The sequence below is a fragment of the Sarcophilus harrisii genome, chromosome 4, assembly GCF_902635505.1.
Source record: "Sarcophilus harrisii chromosome 4, mSarHar1.11, whole genome shotgun sequence".
Classification (NCBI taxonomy): Eukaryota; Metazoa; Chordata; class Mammalia; order Dasyuromorphia; family Dasyuridae; genus Sarcophilus; species Sarcophilus harrisii.
Window position 1 is genome coordinate 293,935,760 of NC_045429.1, and position 23,064 is coordinate 293,958,823.

Genomic DNA, 23,064 nt, shown 5'->3' on the forward strand with positions numbered 1-23,064 from the left:
GGTTTTTTTTTTTTTACTCCTATAAGAGTAAATAAGAATTCAGTTTTTCAAATATTCAGTTCATTTTTAAAATTCCCTATTACGAACACACATGCCAAAAAAAAAAAGTCATGTTCAAAAAAAATGTTTCAATCTACAATCTGAATTTTTCTGTCAGACTATTTCATCAAAATCTTCTGAAATTAAGGTCATCATTGGGTGATAATCATGGTGTTGATTAGAGTATCTGACACTTTCAAAATTGAATGTCTACATTGTTATTCCATAATTTGCTCTCTTGGTTTGCTTACTTCACTACATAATTTCATGTTTTTGTGAAACCAGCCCACTCATTTTACAGCACAATTATATTCCATCACATTAATGTCAGAATTAATGGGTCCCTCTCCCCAATTCTTTTGAAGTAGTAAAGCTAATACAAATATTTTTGTATATCTGGATTCTTTGTCTCTTTCTTTAATCTCTTTAGGATATGTGGTATAGTTGAAAAAAAAGTTATATGTTATCAATAGCTTTTTGAGCATAGCTCCAAATTTCTCTCCAGAATGGATGGATCAGTGGACAGCTCCACCAGAAGAATAGTATACTGTTCCCATAGTCCTTTCAACATTTTCCTTTGTCATTTTTATCAGTCTAAAGGGTATGAGGCGGAACCTCAGAGTTGTTTTTATTTGCATTTCATCTAATTATTGGAGAGTTCAATTATCAGCTCTATGAAAATGACTCCCAAATCTACTGTCTATCTATTTCTCTCCTGAGCTCCTGTTTCCCATCATGAACTGCTTTTTAAGACATCTTGATTTGAATGTCCCTTAAACTCAACATGTTGAAAACTGAACTCCTTATCATGCCCCCAAATCCTATTTTTTTCCCCAATTTCCTATTAATATTGAGAGTACCACTCTCCCATTCATCCATGATAACAACCCTCAAGGTTAGGATCAAACCCTAACTTCTCACTTGCATGTACACAACATATCCAAGCCAAGGTTTCATTATTTCAGTCATCTAAATATCATATATGCAATCCCCTTCTCTCCACTGACACAGTCAATGTTGGTGCAGGCCCTCACCACCCTTACACCAGGGCTGCTTCCAGTCATCTCCCCAGCACAACCTATACTCTATTGAGTGGCCAGTGATTTTCCTTAAGTTCAGGTTTGACCATCATCCTGTCTACTCAAATTCCAGCAGGTTCCTATTACCATCAGGATCAGAAAGAAAACCCTGTTTATTCTTTAAAATCAAAGCTTTCTGTCTTTTTACTCCTCTTTCAAATTTCTTTCTTCAATACACTCCTCAAACACAATCATGACTCCTCAATTGTATGCCTTTTCACTGCACATTTTTTGCATACTATTTCCATCTAAAGGCGAGCTCCTTAAGAGAAGAGACCATATTTGTATCTCCAGTGCCTTTGATAGTGTCTGCTACATAGTATTTCTCAAATGCTTGCTGATTAAATAAAATAATTCTTCCAGAAGCATAACATCTCTATTTCTCCTCTATAATGTCCTTAACCTACTAGAATTTGGGCTTCCCTCTAAAACTATTCATCCTTCTGATTTCAGTATTTCTCTCTATGATATTAATCATTTCCTTAAAATTTCCCTCTCTAAATGCAATTTTGGTCTGGCTAACTACTACATACTAACAATCATGGCAAAAAAAAAAAAAAAAAAAAAAAAACACCAACAGATGCTCATGAGCTATAAATCAAAACACTAACTCCTTGAAGTTAATATGGTTAATATGGATTTTTTTTCTTTGAGGGAATTGGAGAACTGTAAAATTTAGCTGTGCTGTAAGAGACTCGCACGCCAGTATGATTAAGAAAATAATTCCTGAGTCTTATGCACTACAACATAATCAAAAGACCCTATAAAAAAATTAAAGAAGCATTATTTTTAATGGAGAAACACTAGAAGAATTCCCAGTATGACCAGGGATTAACCATAAATCAATTAACAAATATTTATTCAGTACTCGGTGCAGCTACACTAACCTACTTGCTGTTCCTACAGGCCTCAGATGTCTCTGTACATTTCACTTTCCTAACCCCCTCCTTAGAATAACTCAACTACAAAATTAAGTTCAACTGTCACCTTCTCAGGAAACCCCTCTCAGATCCCACAACTGCTAATATCTCCCCTCTCTAAGGTGGCTGTCCATCTACTTTGCATTTCATATGTACCTATGAACATACATATCTCCCCATTAAAATATAAGTTTCTTAAGAGCAGTAATTATTTTTTGCTTTTTCTTCCTATTCCCTCCCAGTGCTTAGCACATTGCCTGGCATTAGTTATATGAGGCAGCTAGGCAAGTGGACAGTACTAGCCTTGGAGTCAACAAGACCTGAGTTCAAATCCTGTCTTGGACACTCACTAGTTGTGTGATCCTGGACAAGTCATTTATCCTCTCTGTGCCTCAGTGTCCTCACCTGTAAAATGGTAATAATAATGCTGTTATGAGGATTAAATGAGATAATAGATGTAAAGTTTTTTGCAAACCTTAAATCACTATATAAATTTTAGTTATCCTTAGTAGTAATAATAAAAATAAATGCTGACTGGTTAAGCTTTGACTTTATGCCAAGAACTGACGCAAACAAACTCCCTGCCTTCAAGAAGCCTACACTTGAATGGGAAAGGCTATGTACATACGCAGGTATATACAAGAGATACTGAAAGTAAATGGAAAATAATAGAGGAAAGAGATTAATAGCTAGGGGGAACAGAACTGGCCTCTTGCAAAAGTTGAAAATTGAGCTGAGACTTAAAGAAAGCCCCAGAGATTCCAGAAGGTGAAAGAACATTCCAGGCATTGAAAGTCAACACAAAGACATAGAGAAACATGGAAACATCTTATGTAAGGAAGAGTAAGAAAGTGTTATTAGATCAAAATGTTTGTGGAAGGGAGCAAGAGAAAGCTGAAGCAATGATAGATTTATCTATCAAAGCAATCAATCAAAGCAATGAGTTAGAGCAAAACAGCTGTAGCTATAGTAGGCTAAAGTGGGTAGAAGAAGCCTTCAAAACCAGCCAATAAGCAGGGCCAAAACTAGAGCATGAATTTAGTGGTCAAAGACATCATCAAGATGGCCACTCTTTGGTTAATTATTGAAGCAGTTTTTTCCCTCTTTAATGGAAAATTTAAAAGTGTTACTTTTCTTTCTCTTCTCTGGATCTCTCCACCTAGAACAAGTCTTCTGTCTTCTTGTGGACTGCCAAATTCAATTAGAGAAATAAATGCAACTGTGCCACTATGTAGCATACAAATTTATATTTAATCTCAACTGCATTCCCACTGATGAAAGAAAAATTAACGGCCCTTTTTCAGTCCTCATCCTTCCTGAACCCTCTGCATAATCTGATACTGTTGACCATTCCCTCCATTCATTCTTCTCCAAGCTCCACTTCTGAATCACTAGACATCTTTTGCACCAATATATGAAATTCAAATAAAAATGGATCCATGTGGGCAGCATCTTGACTTATAATATATAAATTAACTAGATTGCCTTATACTTTAACTTATTTGTTAACCATTTCCCCATTACATTTAAATCTGGTTTTGATTGCATTTCCAGTTATGAGTGCTCTATGCTATTCCTCTTCAATCCATCCCTGAAATTGTAACATTGCAAATTATACTCAGGGCAAGTTCACAACCTTGACATCATCCTTGCCTTCCCTCATCTTTCATTTTATTTATTAAGTCTTAACAATTTCCACTGCAAATCTCTTACATCTGTCTCTTCATTTTCTCCTGACCATCACCTAGACCCTCAATGAGACTATTTTTAAACAGCCTCCTAAACGGACTGTTCTATTCCAGCCTCTTCCTTTTCCAATGCATCTTCCACATAGCTGCAAAATTAATGTCGCCAAATCCTCCCTAAGAATCTTCAATGATTTGTTATTAATACAAATAAAACAAACTCGTCAGCTTGCATTCAAAACCATTCCAAGATCCAATTCCAATTTACTTTTCCAGGAAAATTTCACAGAATTCACTGAATTCTGCAGGGCCAAGATGGCACAGTAGAGGGATCATTCAATTTTTTTTTCTCAACAGTATTTTATTTTTCCAATTACACATAAAGATAGTTTGACATTCTCCTCCAAACAACTTTACACTTTCACTTTCACATAAGGTCAGGGTAAGACACTTTTTTAGATAAAGAAACTTTATGACAGTGGGTAGAAGCAGGAACATTGTGCATGCTCTTAGCGAATTGTGGCAATGGGGGAGGGAAGGAGAAAGAGAGGGACAGGCAGCAACCATAGCAGCAGCAGTGGCAACATCTTCAGGAATTTGCACTATCCAAAGACAATAAGGGGATTTGAAAACATGCTCAGAAAGAAATCACACAGGATTTCTAATTCATATCCTTAGGGTTCTACCACCCATTCATTACCCAGTGAAAAAAGCAGGGTAAAAAAAATTGAAGTATGGGATAGTGACTCGAGGTCTTTCTGCATACTCAAAGCTAAAAATATCAAACTCCTTGTCTACATCTTGAATAATCTTCAAATACAATAGACAATTGTATAAACAGATATTAATTTCATCCTAAACCTTTGTATGCTAAAAAAATTTTTTATATTCTCTATATTATTTTTCATTCTTTTATATATTTTAGTACCTATATAGAAAACAGGCAATATCAAAATACATATCCCCTTCATTCAGTTATGCATTTATTTTGTCTCATTTATTTTCTTGAGAGACATTCTAAGCCCTACTCTTATCATTAGAACCCCTTACTTTCTCATAACACCAAAAAAATATTTGAAAAGAAAATGACCCTACTTATGGGATATGTATTTTTAAAGCTAGCCATGGATATTTTTCAGTTATGAAAAGAATTGTGAAAAATCTTATCAAATTATTTGCATTCACTTCTTAGTTAAAAATTCAAATGTTTAAAACAGCACCAACAAAACTATTATGTCTTTTCCCTATAGCACAGTAGTCACTTTGGTGCAAATTGACTCCTTGTGAAAATATAGTGCTTTCTCTAGTAATATTATCATTGGTGATTTTTTAATTTTTCCAAATACATGTTAAGATTCAACATTCATTTTTGTAATAAAAATATGTATTTTAAGTTCTTCTACCTCCCACCTTTATCTCCCCTCTCCCCTAAACATCAAGCAATCTGATATAGATTAAATATTAAACTTATTTCCATATTCATCATATCATGTAAGAAAAATCAGGCCAAATGGGGGAAAAACCCACAAGAACGAAACCACATAATCCCCCCCAAAAAAGGTTAAAATACTATGCTTTGTCCACATTTAGTCTCCATAATTCTCTCGACACAAGTGCCATTTTCCATCCCTAGTCTGTTGGAAATGCCTTGAATCACCTCATTGTTGAGAAGAGTCAAGTCCATCAAAACTGATCATTGCATAATCTTGTTACTGTGTACAATCTCCTGGTTCTGTACCACCCACTCAATTTCCAGTTTCTTGCCACTACAAAAAAGATCTACTACAAACATTTTTGCATGTATGGGTTCTTTATACATAGTTCTAAGTTCCAAATTGTTCTCCAGAATATTTGGATCATTTCACAACTCCACCAACACTGCATCAGTGTTCCAGTTTTCCCACATCCTTCCAACACTTATCATTACCTTTTTTTATCTTATTATTAATCAATCTAGGTATAAGCTAGAGTTGTTTTAATTTTCATTTCTCTATTCTAATGATTTGGAACATTTTTTCATATGACTAGAAATGGCTTTAATTTCTTCATCTGAAAATTCATATCCTTTGACCATTGGTCAACTGAGGAATTACTTATATTCTTAATTGAGTCCGTTCCCTCTAAATATTTTGGAAATAAGATCTTTATCAGAACCAATGGCTGTAAAAAAATTTTCCCAAGTGATCCTGGGCAAGTGACTTAACCCCAATTGCCTCAGAAAAAAAAAATTTCCCAGTTTCTACTTCCCTTTTTATATTGGTTGCATTGTTTTGTTAGTGTTAGTAAACATTTTTAATTTAATGGAATCAATATTATCCATTTTGCATTTTCTAATAATCTCTACAGATCTGACTGCTGAAACTATCTCTTGCTCTACTAATTATAATCTCTCCCTTTATGTCTAAATCACGAACCTATTTTGACTTTATGTGGTTATATGATGTTAGATGTTGGTCAATGACTAGTTTCTGCCATACGATTTTTCAAATTTTCCCAACAATTCTTGTCAAATAATAAGTTCTTATCCCAGAAGCTGAAGTTTTGGGGTTTAATCAAACACTAGATTACTATAGTCATTGACTATTGTCTTATACACCTAATCTATTCCACTGCTCCACTACTCTATTTTAAATAAAGTAGTTTAAAAAAAAAATCAACTAAAAAGGCGAAAATATCAGGAAAAGAAATGAGAGGAATAGAAGAAAACTGTGACAAGAATTAAGAGCTTGGTAAAAGAAAGAAGAAAAGAAAAGAAAGAGAGAGAAATGGAGAAAGAGAAAGAAATAGAAAGGGAGAAAAAGAGAGAGAGAAAAAGAGAGGAAGAGAGACAGGAAAAATTCATTGATCACCACTTGAAAGAAATTTCAAAATGAAAACTCCAAGGAATAATACAGTCAAATTCCATTGCTCCTAGGTCAAGGAGAAAATACTTCAAGCAATCAAAGAAATTCCACAAATAAGCTCCCTAAGGAAAAATCCTGCACCATATGGAACTGCAAGTTAGTTTTACTAAATATTTAAAGAATAATAAATTCCAATACTATATAAACTATATGGGGAAAAAAAAAAAAAACAGATAAAGGAGTCCTGCTAAATTCCTTCTATAATGCAAATATGGTTTTGATACCTAATCCAAGCAGGGAAAAAAAAAAAAAAAAAAAAAACAGAAAGAAAACTATAACCCAATTTCCATAATGAAGTGATACAAATTTTTTTTAAATAAAATACTAACTAAAGAAGGGAAAGGGACCTATATATGCCAAAATGTTTATGGCAGCCCTGTAGTAGTTTATGGCATTTCCTGTTTGGAAAATGAATGGATGCCCATCAATTGGAGAATGGTTGGGTAAATTGTGATATATGAATGTTATGGAATATTATTGTTCTGTAAGAAATGACCAGCAGGATGAATATAGAGACTCAGCTTGGAAAGACTTACATGAACTGATGCCGAGTGAAATGAGCAGAACCAGAAGATCATTATATACTTCAACAACGATACTGTATGAGGATGTATTCTGATGGGAGTGGATTTCTTTGACAAAGAGAAGATCTAACTCAGTTTTAATTGATCAATGATGGACAGAAGCAGCTACACCCAAAGAAAGAACACTGGGAAATGAATGTAAACTGTTTGCATTTTTGTTTTTCTTCCCAGGTTATTTTTACCTTCTGAATCCAATTCTTCCTGTGCAACAAGAGAACTGTTTGGTTCTGCACACATATATTGTATCTAGGATATACTGTGACATATTTAACATGTATAGGACTGCTTGCCATCTGGGGGAGGGGGTGGAGGGAGGGAGGAGAAAAGTCAGAACAGAAGTGAGTGCAAGGGATAATATTGTAAAAAAAATTACCCAGGCATGGGTTCTGTCAATAAAAAGTTATAATTCTTTTTTAAAAAATCATTACAAAAGAAAAAATAAAATAAAATACTATGAAGTATTTATCACAAAGACCATACAATATGACCAAGAGGGATTTATACCAGGTATGCAGGACTAGTTCAATTTTAGGAAAACTATTAGCATAACTGACAGCAACAAAAACTACATAATTATATCAATGGGGGGAGGAGAGGAAGGAGGGAATGCTTTCCACACAACAGCACCCATTTCTATTAAAAACACAGGAATAAATGGGGCTTTTCTTAAAATGCTAAGTAATATCTGTTCAAACAAAAAAAGCATTACCTGTAATGGTAACAAATTTCTGTCTTTGCAGTAAGATTAGAGTTGAAGCAAGGAAGCCCATTATCACCATTATTATTTTAGCTTTAAGCAATAAGACAAGAAAAAGAAACTGAAGGAATAAGAATAGCAACAAGGAAACACAATTATCATTCATTGTAGCTGATATGAAGAAGTATAATCATCTAAAAACTAGTTTAAATAATTAACAACTTTAGCAAAATTGGAAGATATTAAATAAACCACATTTTTAAACATTTTTTTTTTATAGGATACCAACAAAACCCAGCAGGAAAAGATCAGAAAAAAATTTTCATTTAAAATGACTATAAAGAGTATAAAATACTTGAGAGCATACTTGCCAACCTGCCAAGACTAACGAAAAGAACACAGTTACAAAATATTTTTCAACCAAATAAAGACAGAATTAAACAACAGAAGAATTAATTTCTCATGGGTAGGTTATACTAATACAATAAAAATGACAATTCTGTCTAAATTTACTTATTCAGTCCAATACTATTCAAACTTTATTTTCTAGAAAAAGCAAAAGTTGTAACAAAATTCATCTGAAAGAATGAAAGGTCAAGAATATCAAAGAAATCAATGAAAAAAACGTGAAGAAAACTCACAGTACCAGATTTCAAACAATATTATTAAGTGATAATCATTAGTACTGGCTAAAAAATAGATTGGTTGGAAAGAGATCTTATGAGGAAAACCTACAGGAACATCATAACCAAATTAAAAAACCCTTGAGTCAAGAAAATATTATAAGCATCAATTTTTTAAAATTCAGGTATGATGAAGCCATAATTAGAATCACATAAGAACCCTAGATCAAAAATTTCAAGGAATTAATGAAGAGAAAAAGCAAATGAAGGTGGACTAGCTATACCAGATCTACAACTACATTACAAAGCAGTGGTCATCAAAACCATAAATCCACATAAATCCTCTGCATTTTTATACATCACCAACAAAATCCAACAGCAAGAGATACAAAGAGAAATTTCATTCAAAATAACTGTAAATAGCATAAAATATTTGGGAATCTATCTACCAAAGGAAAGTCAGGAATTATATGAGCTAAATTACAAAAAACTTTCCACACAAGGTCTGACTTAAACAATTGGAAAAATATTAAGTGCTCCTGGATAGGTCGAGTGAATATAATAAAGATGACAATACTCCCTAAACTAATCTATTTATTTAGTGCTATACCAATCAGACTTCTAAGAAAATATTTTCATGACTTAGAAAAAAATAACAACAAAATTCATATGGAAGAACAAAGGGTGGAGAATTTCAAGGGAATTAATGAAAAAAAAAAAAAATCAAATGAAGGTAGACTTAGCTGTACCTGATCTAAAACTATATTATAAAGCAGCAGTCACCAAAACCATTTGGTAATGGCTAAGAAACAGAAGTTGATCATTAGAACAGATTAGGTTCACAGAACAAAATAGTCAATAACTATAGCAATCTAGTATTTGACAAACCCAAAGGCCCCAGCTTTTGGGATAGGAATTCACATTGACTGCTGAGAAAATTGGAAACTAGTATGGCAGCAAGTAGGCACAGATCCACACCTAACACTATATACCAAGATATTGTGGAAATGGTTCATGATCTAGACATAAATAATGATATTATAAACAAATTAGAAAAACATAGAATAGTTTACCGCTCAGATTTGTGGAGGAGGAAAGAATCTGTGACCAAACAAGAACTAGAGATCATTACTGATCACAAAATAGAAAATTTTGTTATATTAAGTTAAAAAGTTTTTGTACAAACAAAACTAATACAGACAAGATTAGATGGGAAGCAATAAACTGGGAAAACATGTTTACATCCAAAGGATCTAATGAAGGCCAAATTTCTAAAACATATAGACAATTGACTCAAATTTATAATAGTTCAAGCCATTCTCCAATTGATAAATAGTCAAAGGATATGAACAATTTTCAGATGAAAAAACTGAAACTATTTGTAATCATATGAAAAGGTGTCCAAATCACTATTGATCAGAGAAATGCAAATTAAGACAACTCCAGATACCACTACACACCTCTCAGATTGGCTAGGATGACAGGAAAAGATAATGCTGGAGATGTGGGAAAACTGGGACACTGATATGTTGTTGGTGGAATTGTGAATACATCCAGCCATTCTGGAGAGCAATTTGGAACTATGCTCAAAAAGTTATCAAACTGTACATATCCTTTGATCCATCAGTGTTACTTCTGGGCTTATATCCCAAAGAGATCTTAGAGGGAAAGGGACCCACATGTGCAAAAAAATATTTGTGGCAGCCCTCTTGGTAATGGCAAGAAACTGGAAACTGAATGGATGACCATCAATTGGAGAATGGCTTAATAAATTATGGTATATGGATGCTATGGAATACTATTGTATTTCAGAGAGGCTTGGAGAGACGCCTACATGAACTGATGCTAAGTGAAATGAGCAGAATCAGGAGATCATTATACACGGCAACAAGACTATACAACGATCAATTCTAATTGCCATGGCTCTCTTCGACAATGAGAGGATTCAAACCAATTCCCCTTGTTCAGTAATGAAGAGAGCCATCTATACCCAGAGAAAACTGTGGGAACAGAGTGTGGAACACAACATAGCATTCTCACTCTATTGTTATTTGCTTGCATTTTGTTTTCTCTCTCAGTTTTTCTTTTCCTTCCTTCTTGATCTGATTTTTGTGTGTGTGTGCAGTTAGGTGGCACAGTAGATAGAGCACCAGCCCTTTAGTCAGGAGGATCTGAGTTCAAATCTGACCTCAAACACTTAATTAGCTGTGTGACCCTGGACATGTCACTTAACCCTAATTGCCTCAGCGGGAAAAAAAGAAAAAAACAAAGAAATTAAGAGGGTGAGGGAATAGGCTAGGGGGTATAAGGTATGTATACCTTATAAGGTGTGTAAATTAATGAGACTAGCATAAAGAGGGAACAACCTATATATTTAGAAGGCTATGAAAGTCTTGTAAATTCAGAAAGAAATAAGAAGTAAAGGAAAGACAGACAGTAGCAAGGATGAGAATAAGGGAGGGATTTTTAGAAGGAACTCTAGTCATATCAGATCAGGGTTAAACAGAACATATACACTTAGAAAGGAATACAAGTTTTCTAAACTTATCAAGAAATAAAGAAGGTGAGGGAATAGGATGGGGGGGGGGGGGCAAGGGGAAAGATGGGTAGAAAGGTAACGGGTAGAAAAGTAAAGCAGAAGAGTCAGGAAGGATAGGAAAGAGATACACACAAACATAAAATTAAGATCAAGAGTAGAATATATTAGATTAAAAAAAGCAGGGAGTAATCATGATCTCAAACAAAGTTAAATCTAAAACAGATTTAATCAAGAGAGAAAAACAGGGAAACCACACTACATGGCAGCCATACCTAATATTGTTTTAGACTATTTAAAACAATTAGATATCATAAGGTTGGAATACTGCTGTGACATAGGAAATGATGAATTGATACATTTGGAAAAATATGGAAAGTCTTACTTACAAAGGAAGATGTTACCCACCACCTTCAGAGACCGAGCGTACAAACAAGCATAAAATAGTCTTACATAGATGCATGTGAATGTATATGTTTGCATATATGTATGAATATAGGTATATAAATGTATGTTATGTATGTATATATGTATTTATTTATTTTTGTGTGTATGCATATACACACATATATTAAAAAATCTGTAGTCTTCTGGGGAGGAAGTGGAGAAAGGAGAGAAAAGAATATAATAAGTGCACAGCAGAGAACAAAAGAAAACCTACATGGATGGACAGCTAAGAACATAATGTTTGGCATTTATTATGCAGGCTTTCTTGAAGTGGAAATTTATTGATTTTTATATTTTAAAACGTCTCTAATGTTTTGCTATGCACAAGATAATGTTTTTCCCCCCTATAATGTATTTAAGCTTTAAATACTTAAATTTAATTAAATAGTTAAATAAGACTGGCCAGTGCAAGAGATAAGCATATAACATACAGAAATAAATAATCATAGTAATCTAGTATTTAATAAACATAAACATCCAAGTTGTAGGAGCAAGAAATCACTATTTAACAAAATCTGCAGAGAAAAGTAAAAAGCAGTCGGGCAGAAATTAGACTATACCAAGAGAAGGTCAAAATGGTAAACGATTTAGATGTAAAGGCTGATATCATAAGCAAATTAGGAGTACAGAATAAATTACTTGTCAGATCTACAGATAAGGAAAGCTTTTATAAACAAATAAGAGATAGGCAGTAGCATAACATAAAAGAGGTAATTTTGGTTACATGAAAATAGATTTTACACAATGCACTCAAAACAAAAACAATGCACTCAAAACCTGAATAAAAGGAAAGGAGGGGGTGAAATTACTGAAAGTTTCTCTGATTAAAGGCCTCATTTCTCAAATATATAAAGAACTGAGCAAAATTTATTTAAAAACAAATAAATAAGAACCATTTCCCAACTGACAAATTATGAAAGGATATAATTAAGTATTTTAAAAAATCAAAGCTAGCAAATGGCATCTAAAAAATAAGATACATCACTATTAGAGAAATGGAAATTGAAACAATTCTGAGATACCATCTCACACCTATCAAGTTGGCTAACAGGACAGAAAAGGAAAATGCCAAATGCTGGAAGGGATGTAGAAAATAATGCAGTGTTGGTGGAATTGTGAACCCGTCCAAACATTGTGGACAAAGATTTGGAATTCTACACAAAGGGCTATAAACTGTGCATACCTTTGATCCAGCAATACCACTATCAACAATACCAAGTCTGTATCTCAAAAAGATCAAATAAAAAGGAAAAGCATCTATATGTACAAAAACATTTTATAGTAGTAGCAAAGAATTAGAAATTGTGGGGATATTCATCACTTGGGGATGGCTGAACAAATTGTGGCACAGATCTCAAGGGAATATTGTTATATAAGGCATGACATGATGGTTTAAGAAAAACCCAGGAGGACATATCAATCAATGTAAAGCAGAACTAAGAAAACATTGTACACAATGACAGTAATACTGTAACAATGATCAATGCGGCGATCTAAGACAATTTAAAAGGATTCATGATAAAAAATGATAGCTATCGCCAACAAAAGTACTAAGGAACTCTGAATGCAAGCTGAATCCTATTTTTTTCGTCACTTTTTATTTCTTGAAGTTTTGGGGGGGAGCAACATGGCTAACACGAAAATGTGTTTTACATGAAAAAAAAAAGCAACTATCTATCCACCCCCAAAAAACTAAACAAACCTTATGTTCCATCACAACTGACATCCTACGTGTGACATTCCAACCTGTGTGTCATTACATAGACTGGCTATAATTCCTGAATATACTACCTCTTCACTTCTATTTGATGCATTAAAGGACTCCTACTTGATTTCATATACCACTTCCTGTGAAAAGCCTTTCCAGATTCCCCAACTATTAGTGTTCTCTCCTTCCTCAAATAAATCACACACACACAATTTAAATATAGCATTTCCACCCAAAAGAATATAAATTCCTTGAGCACAGGACTACTTTTCATTTTATCTTTGTATCCCCTTTATATTAAAAGTATTTAATAAATCCATGATAAACTGGATACTTTGTAAAACTAGACAAAATAACAATAAAATTCATATAAAGGAGCAAAAAGTAAATAAGCAAAGAAATAATGAAGGGGATTTGTCATTACAAGATTTCAAATATTTTAAAACAATAACTTCTAAAACTAGAAAAATCAGTGAAATATGTTAGATAAGCAATAAACTTGAGAACAAAAAATGATAGGGAACAAACTCTTTGTTCAACAAGAGAAACTAGGAAAACTTAATTGCAGTCAGGTAGAAAATAGGTTCAGGGGCAGCTAGGTGGCGCAGTGGATACAGCAACAGCCCTTAAGTCAGGAGAACTCCAGTTCAAATCTGGTCTCAAGACACTTAACACTTCATAGCTGTGTGACCCTGGGCAAGTCACTTACCCCTAATTGCCTCAGGAAAAAAAAGAAAAAAAAAATAGGTTCAAATTGGGTTTGATTCTCAAAACAATTCTATTAGATAAGTATTATCATCTTCATTTTACAATTAACGGAGCTGAGAATAAAGGAGGTTAAGTGACTTGCTCAAGGTTACACAGCTATTAACAGTGTAAGGAAGTATCTGAACTCATCTCTCTGACTCAAGTCATGCAGTAAACCACCTAGCTTCTAAAATCTGTCCCTCCTCCCACCTTTAGAATTGATTACTTCCCTTCATTATGTGACATTCTATGTCCCATTTCCATGCATTTACACATTTACATCAACTATATCCCTAGATCCTCACCTCATGTTCAGCTCAAGTGCCAACTTCTTCAAGAAGCTTTTTTGTAATTCTCTCAGCTCTCCATCCCAAATGCTATTTTGTACATCTTATATTGGCTGATTTGTGAACATGTTGCTACATGCAGAATGAGAACTTTGAAGGCAGGGGCTGCATTAATCACATATGTGTATTCCCAATAGCTAACAGAATCTAGCACATTAACTCATTTACTGAATCAGTTCTATTAAGATTAAACTGGAACTTCAATCTACAAATAAGTGTTTATTAAATACCCTTTATATGCCAGTCACTATTAGGTACTGGGAACACAGAGACAAAATTTACATGTAATACAGATACAAAACTAATACAAGATAATTGGAAATAATAAATATTCTTAATGCAATAATAATACTGAATAATTAAGAAAGATTTTTTTTTTTTTTTTGTAGAATACAGTTCAGAAATCGTTAGAGGAAATTAAGGATACTAACAGAAGGAAAAGGAAGTTCCTTTCAGGTATGAAGGTCAAAAAAGGCTTGGAGATAGGAGATAGAGTATGAAAAGACCAATTTGGCTAGATCATTGGTATTTGTGTTAAGAAATAATCTGTAAGAAGCCTGGAAAAATAGTTTGAAATCATGTTGGGAATTATAAATTAGGAGTTTAATTCTTTTAATAGCAAAGCCAATGAAGTTTACTGTACAGTGAAATGACATGATCACATCACATTTTAGGAAAATAACTTTGGCAGCAATGGTGAAGGAGGGACTGAAATGGAGGGAGGATACCTATGGCAAAAAGGCCAAACCCAGAAGGCTACTACAAATATACCAAGTAAAGGATGATGAGGAGCTAAACTCTTGGGTAGTGGCTATATGAGTAAAGAAAAGAGCACTTGCTCATAGAATTTTGTGCCTTGTAGACAAGATCTGTTAATATTCTAAAATAAATGAGAGTTGAGGATGACATTAAATTGTACCTTCAGAGTGGAAGGATTGTGGTGCTCTTGACAACAGAAAATTCAGAAATGGGGTAAGTTCCAAGGGAAATGAGAAGAAAATGCTTTCTACTTTGGACATGGTTAGTTTGAGATTTCCATGGGATATAAGTTGGAAAGGTTTGATAAGCAGTTGGTTATGTGGGATCTCAGTAGAGACAAGAGCAGGAGGGACTGTCATCAGTATGTCTATGGTTAGACTTTGAGTTCATGAGTTCACTAAGAGAACAAAAACAGAGAAAAAAAGAAGGCCTAAAACAAAGCTATATGGTAACAACCACAGTTAAGGGATTTGAGATGTGAAAACATATAGTAGATGAAATTGAGGCTAAAGTTATACAAGCAAGAGAAGAACCAAAAGAGAATGTCACAAAAATCAAAAAATGTAAGAATATCTATAAGGAAAGAGTGATTAACAACAGTATCAAAAGCTATAGAAAGAGGAATGAGAATTTACAAAAGGCCATTGCTATACAATGAGCAGAACCAGGAGACCATTGTACACAACAGCAAGATTATGTTATGATCAATTCTGATAGACCTGGCACAACAATGAGATATTTAGACCAGTTCCAATGACCTTGTGATGAAGAAAGCCACCTACATCCAGAGAGAGGACTGTGGGAACTAAGTGTGGGAACTACAACATAACATTCTGTTGAAATCCTTACAGTTACCCAATTTAGCATGGTACTTAGCAAATTCTCTAACTCACTAATGTATTTAAGTACTCATTGGAGTTCACAAATATGGGAGATTCACAAAGTTAAATTTTTAACTTTGTGAATTCACACCTCCCTTAATCCCTCCCTCAGAGGAGAAGTCAACCTTTGGGAGATCATATATATAGAAGCTCTTAGAGCTTCAAGTTAGTTCAGAAGAAGCCACTAGTCGGAGTTGAGCCAGAGCCAGAAGTGAGTTCAGAACATTGCCAATAGTCAGTGAGGAGCACTCTGGGAGATACAGAAGCCCACAAGGCCACTCTTGGAGGTAGAGTCAGATTCATTCCAACTTTTACCTTAGTGCTGGTTGGAGACATTTGGAAGAAGAGAAACCAAAGCTAGCAGAGGCAAAAGATTAGCGGCAAGAGCTCTTGGAACCAAGCAGAGAGATAGGCCTCTAAGAAAGTTACCCAGGCCCAAGGAAGGAGAAAATAAATGTTTGGACTTTTATCAACTGGCTGGCTGCATTTGAAGCGATTATTATTTTAACGGAAACTAAAGCTGCCTCAAGAAACCCTCCCCAAGATGAGGGAAAACTGGGACATTGATGCATTGTTAGTGGAGTTGTGAACGAATCCAACCATTTTGGAGAGTATTTTGGAACTATGCTCAAAAAGTTATCAAACTGTGCATACCCTTTGATCCAGCAGTGTTACTACTGGGATTATATCCCAAAGAGATTATAAAGAAGGGAAAGGGACCTGTATGTGCACGAATGTTTGTGGCAGCCCTTTTTGTAGTGGCTAGAAACTGGAAACTGAATGGATGTCCATCAGTTGGAGAATGGCTGAATAAATTGTGGTATATGAAAATTATGGAATATTACTGTTCTGTAAGAAATGACCAACAGGATGATTTCAGAAAGGCCTGGAGAGACTTACACGAACTGATGCTGAGTGAAATGAGCAGGACCAGGAGATCATTATATACTTCAACAACAATACTAGATGATGACCAGTTCTGATGGATCAGGCCATCCTCAGCAACGAGATCAACCAAATCATTTCTAATGGAGCAGTAATGAACTGAACTAGCTATGCCCAGAAAAAGAACTCTGGGAGATGACTAAAAACCATTACATTGAATTCCCAATCCCTATATTTATGCACACCTGCATTTTTGATTTCCTTCACAAGCTAATTGTACAATATTTCAGAGTCTGATTCTTTTTCTACAGCAAAATAACGTTTTGGTCAGGTATACTTATTGTGTATCTAATTTATATTTTAATATATTTAACATCTACTGGTCATCCTGCCATCTAGGGGAGGGGGTGGGGGGGGTAAGAGGTGAAAAATTGGAACAAGAGGTTTGGCAATTGTTAATGCTGTAAAGTTACCCATGTATATATCCTGTAAATAAAAGGCTATTAAATAAAAAAATTTAAAAAAAAATAAAAAAAAGAGGAAAAAGAAAGAGGAAAAAAAAAAAACTCTCCCCAAGAAACCTGCTCCCAGAGAGAACCATTAAATTTTAAAGAAGAACACCACAATTCTCACTCTTTTTGTTGTTGTTTGCTTGCATTTCATCTTCTGGTGTTTTTTCTTGTTTGATTAGATTTCTCTTATGCAGTAAGATAATTGAATATGTCTGCATATATTGGATTTAACATATATTTTTGTAACCTCTCTCACTCCGAGATTACCAATTGCCAGGGCTTATACATCCCAAACTTTCCTGGATAGACATGGAGACTGAGGTTAAAGTGCCAAACAGCCTTTCTTTATTAGTAATCTCAGCAGGAAGCAAGAGCAGGTCTATCTGTCTGTCTCTCTCTCTCTCTCTCATATCATAATAATCATAATATTAATCATAATATCATGTTCCATCCATAATATCTGGGATTACCCTGTACCTAATCTACTCCGGCTGTGTCCTAAGACACAACCTCCTGTATCTTACACAGAGGCCAAGCCCCCTTCTACCTCCTGGTCCCACTCTAACAGCTGACATGGCATATGTGGCAATTCTCAGAAGGAAAGTCTCTAACATATTCCCCTTTCTGTTTAGTGGGACTACTCATAAAACCAGCTTTGATATTTAAAATATATCTACATTTAAAACACAGGCTTAGAGTTAAAAGAAAGTACAAAGATACGATAAAGGGAATGAAAAGGGAAGTACGTTCGAGATTCATCTGTGGCAAAGGGGTGAAGGTCTCATCTTCTATAACTTCTTCAGGCTAACAAGGGGTGAAGTGCTGACCCTTTCCAATGGGGTCTAGACTAAAGAGGGGAAATGAGTGACTTGTCAACAACAGCAAGCAAGCAACAGCAGCATCCGGTACCAAATGCCAAGATGAGGTCTAAAGTGATTTCAGGTTGGCCAAATAGTTGGTATTTCTGGAATCCTTCTGAAATCTAGTGGCCTTCCCCCTCAAGACTTGCAAGATATAAATACCCTGCCTGCTCCAAAGTATTAAGGTTGGACCTTAATGTCCTTCCTCGTCCTTTCAAAAGACTTTTTGAATGTTCTCTGATGCTTAAAGCTCTGTTTTAAGACTATCCACCATCCACCCATCTGGCTCTCTAAATTATATACTACAGCTGGTGACAAGTAGGCATGATCATGGGCAAACATATACTCTGACCCATTATGAGTCCTACCTTCCCATCTCTCAAAGAGGCTATTGAACCTTCCTCTGCAGGGTCTGGCAATCCTCACTTGTAACCTCTCCCTCATAGATTACTGATTGCCAGCATGCCTAATCCCAGGCCTTCAGACATCTCCCAGCCACTGCCTCATCAAGCAGAGGTTCTTGTTCAACAGAGCACCCACACACAGAAGCTTGGGAGCTCAAGTTTGAAAGCCACTGGCTCCAACATTCTCACATCTTTTTATCATTTCCTCAAGGTTTGTGTCCTTATTTAAGGAGGACATGGCTTTTTGGCAACAGAACAGGCGTTAGTGTTCTCTCTAGCTAATTTCGAAATAAGACCAGCTGCTTCTCCTTTACTTACTAACCTCAACAGCCACCAGTAGGCCAACCACAAAATTAGGGCAAGGTTATACCGCTGGAGGCTAGAAGAGCCTGCAGCTCTTTAACACATGGAGATTCAAACCCTGTGTTAACTGCTGCTTTCAATTCCTTACATTTCTTCCACACTAATGGGTTCCACAATCTTTCCTAGGGGCAATCAAACATGCCTTGCTTCCTGATTCTTAGTTTGCTCCCTTTTGTAACATACATCCTAATTCTGTCTGTAAATCTACCTACTTCCTGCTTCTTTCCCCACTGCCTCATCCTGTGATATCACATCTACTTTTGGCTTGCTTTATCAGTCTTGGGGTTTCATCTCCCTTCCCATGATTGGACCAGCTAAACTCATGAGATCCCTGGTCCCTGTTCTTCAGGAGCCATTTGTAACCTCCCACTCTGAGGCTACTGATTGCCAGGGCCATACATATCAAACTTCCCCGAAAGACATGGAGAGGAGACCAATGGGAAAGTGCCAAACAGCTTTTCTTTATGGGTAATGTCAGCAGGGGTTAGCAGGAAGCAAGAGCAGGTGTATGTATGCCTCTGAGTCTCTCTCTGCATCCCTGCCTCTCTCTCTCCTTCTCTCCGCATCCTTTTCCTCACCTCTGGCGAAGCTGGCCATTTACTCTCTTCTGGGATTACCCTGTACCTAGTCTACTCAGCACTGCTTAGGTGGATCCACAGAAGGGAGACACCTGGATTAGTACTGTATCCTAAAAAAAGATCTAACATCTGTAAGACACAACCTCTTGCCTCAGAGGCCAAGCCCCCTTCTACCTAACATATTTCTACCATATTTAACATATATTGAATTACTTGCTATCTAAGAAAGTGGGTGGGAAAAGGGAAGAAATTAGAACATAACCATTAACAAGAGTTAATGTTTAAAAATTATCAATGCATATCTTTTGAAAATTAAAAAAGATTTAATAAAAAAAGAGATTATAGTCACAGATGAGTTTATGTTGAGATGGGAGCTCAGTCTATTATAAACATGAAGAGAAGAGCAGAGAAATAGAGATAGAAGTCAAGAAAGTAAACTAAAAGTACAATAGCAACACTGTAAAAAATAAATATCTCTGAAAGTCTTGAAACTTTTTAATAGCCAACCATGGTTCCAAATGAAGTAGGATACCTATCTAATGACAGAGAGGTAATAATGCAAAATAAGCACCCTCATATTTTGGGGGCTCAGCCATTCAGAAATTCATTTTGCTTGACTACAGGTATGTGTTACAATTTTTTTCAATGAGAGAAAAATAAATTATTAATTTTAAAAAGTAATGATAAAAATGAAATTTAAAAAATTTTTAAATAAAAGAAAAAAAGCAAAGATAAATTTTAAAAAGGGCTAGACGTTAGAGGAGGTTAAGAGCTAGGTAAATTCTAAACTTCCAAACTTACTAACGGTGACTTACTAACTTATTGTCAAGTCAGTTCATCAATAAACATTAATTACTTTTCCAAGCACTGTGCTAAGTGATGGGAATACTCTTGTTAAAGAGCCTACAATCTAATTGGGAGAGACAACTTGCAACTAACTTGCAGACAAGCCATATACAGGAAAAATTGGAAATAATAATGAGAGGGAAAGGACTACAATTAAGAAGGATTAGAACAAGTTTCCTGTAGAGAGTGGAATTTTAGCCAGAACTTGAAGAAAGCCAAGGAATCCAGTAGGCAGAGATGACAGGTTTAAACAGTGGAAGTAGGAAACAGCTGCAGAAAATGTTCCAAGTCATCTTACACTATGTTCCACAATACATTCTAAATGGATGTGCCTTTAATATTAAAAATCATGTTATTAAAAAAAAGAGAGAGATCACATACCTCCCACAGCTACAAGTAGGAAATGTTAATCAAATAAGGGAAAGAGGCAATTACAAATTTCTCTGATAAAGGTTCAAGCTTTATAAATAAAAATAGATGAATAGTCAGTCATTCCTAAATAGACAAGTGTTCAGAAGATACAGACAGATCTCAAAAGGATGATTGCAAAGTAATTCCAATCAAATGAATGAATGTTTAAAATCACTAATAAAAGAAATGCAAATCAAAGCTGTTTATCTCATACCCTGAAAATGGACAAAGGTGAACCAAAAAAAAAAAAAAATGGCAATTGTCAATGCTGCAGAGATTTTGGGATCATAGACACACAAATGCATTCTTGATGGAGTTATGAATTGGTGCAACCATTTTGGAAAACAAATTATAATTATGCAAAATAAAGTGACTAAAATTTCTATACTTCAAAGCTACTGTTAATAAAAGTCCCCATAGGGCAGCTAGATAGTGCAGTAGATAGAACACCGACCCTGAATTTAGAAGGACTTTAGTTCAAAGACAGTTAACACATCTAGCTTTGTGACCCTGAGCAAGTCACTTAACCCCCCAAATGCCACAAAAACAAACAAAAACCAAAAAATAGAAAGTCCCCATGGAAAAATATTTTTTACAGCACTTTATGATAGCAAAAATTGGAAACAAAATAAATACCCATCAACTGGGGAATGTTGGGGGTGTTCAGAAAAGGAGCTCAGAAACCCAAAATCTGTTTTTCATCATCATCCCCAACATTACTAGAAAACTTAATACTGTAGTTAAAAGTCAGAATAATACATAACTTTAAAGTCAAAAATACTCTACATTTTTCTTCAAATCTTACATGGAAAATAAGGTAAATTAACGGAGTGAGGAGGCAAGAGAGGATGGTAGACAACGATGCAAACTAGTTAAATGACAAGTTTTTTAAATTAGGATTCCTTTCAAGAGGAAGGTAAAAAACTACAGGTAGTTACTGTGACAATCTCTGAAAGTCCTGTTTGTAGGAAACCTGAAAATGGAAGGAAAAAAAAGTATTTGGGAAATTAAGCAAAATGTCTCAATTTATTAGTACTGGGAATTTTCCTAAAAACCTCAAGGGAGGCAGGGAGAGAAGGGGAAGGGACAGGAACCTCCAAATAATGTTTGGAACGTACCACTAATTCATGCCAAAGGTTTTTGTCTGTTTTTGCTTTTTAAAAAGATGGAAAAAGGTTTTCTCCAGTCAAAACTGCAGCGGTTCAAGCAAAGATGAGAAGGCGAATTATAAACTGGGGATGGGGGAAGAAGGAGGGCGGCGGCGCATCAGGAAGAGGGTGAGACCTAGATAGGGGCAGAAAGGAAAAGGAATGGAAAACAGGGGTGAAAGGGCAAACTCGCAGGCCTAAGAGAAAAGAAAACCTGCCTAAGGGTTTCCCAAACTTCTCTCCTCAGCTCGGGAGCTTAAGACAGGTTGTTCTAGGGCAGGGCGGGTGTAGGCTGTCTTAGGCCGGAGTTTAGGCCCAGAATCCGGCCAGAGCCGCCCCGCTCCTTTGGCTGGGCCGCAATCGGCCGGCTAGAGGATACAGTCGAGGCCGTTATCCAAGGGCTCTGTAGGGCCGAGCAAAGAAGAGGGGAAGGAAAAGGAGGCAGATGAGCAAAGAACGGCGCAGGCCTAGCCAAAGCGGACGGAAGGTTGACAAAAGTCAGCCGACGCGGACTCCTCACCGTGATCCTGGTTGAAGCCGGCGAAAAGGAGACCATTTCCGTGAGGGTTACAGGGCAACAGGTTCATGGCGCTTCCGTAAATCAGGCCGAGTCTAATCACCGCCTCATGCTCTCCTCGGCGCCGCTCACCAGGCCCGGTGAAAACAAAATGCTGTCAGCCAACCGTGGGATCTCCTTCCTTTTCTCTACCACAGCCCCCAGATGCCAGGCCAAGGGAGCTGCCGATAGGACGGGACGCCGGCCTGCTGAGCGCGGTTCCTCCAGCTACTGAGTTCCCCAGCATCGCCAGGGAGGTCCGCCGAACGCCGAGCACATCCACCACAGAACAGGGAAATGGAGCAAGCGCCGAACACCCGCCCCCACCTGACCTCCCGCCGAGTTGAAGGCTGGGCCTTTTCTCCCTTAGAGTAGGGAGGAGTGTGTTCCCTCTGGTGATGATGATCATTGGAAAGTCTGCGGGTACATTTTAGGGCTACATGAAACTTGAATGAGAAAAATTCAATTTTTATTTTAATAATAGCTAACTATCTTTATAGTCGTATGTATCTTAGACTATGTGCAAGCAGATTTCCCCTCTAATCA

The 23,064-nt window shown here is 35.9% G+C and overlaps 1 protein-coding gene across 5 annotated transcripts in view; it reads right to left on the reverse strand.

Annotated features, from left to right (window-relative positions):
• The window catches only part of WDR45B (WD repeat domain 45B), a 128,099-nt gene extending 105,279 nt beyond the window's left edge, over positions 1-22,820 (reverse strand). For 4 of the 5 annotated variants that reach the window (XM_023502849.2, XM_031968459.1, XM_003768876.4 and 1 more), the window contains exon 1: positions 22,483-22,819. In XM_023502849.2, coding sequence (XP_023358617.1) covers positions 22,483-22,549 — 67 coding nt within the window. In that variant the 5' untranslated portion in view covers positions 22,550-22,819. Of the gene's footprint in view, positions 1-22,482 lie in introns of all 5 variants that reach the window. The other variant, XM_023502848.2, reaches the window with a different exon arrangement.
• Between the last annotated feature and the right edge of the window lie 244 nt (positions 22,821-23,064).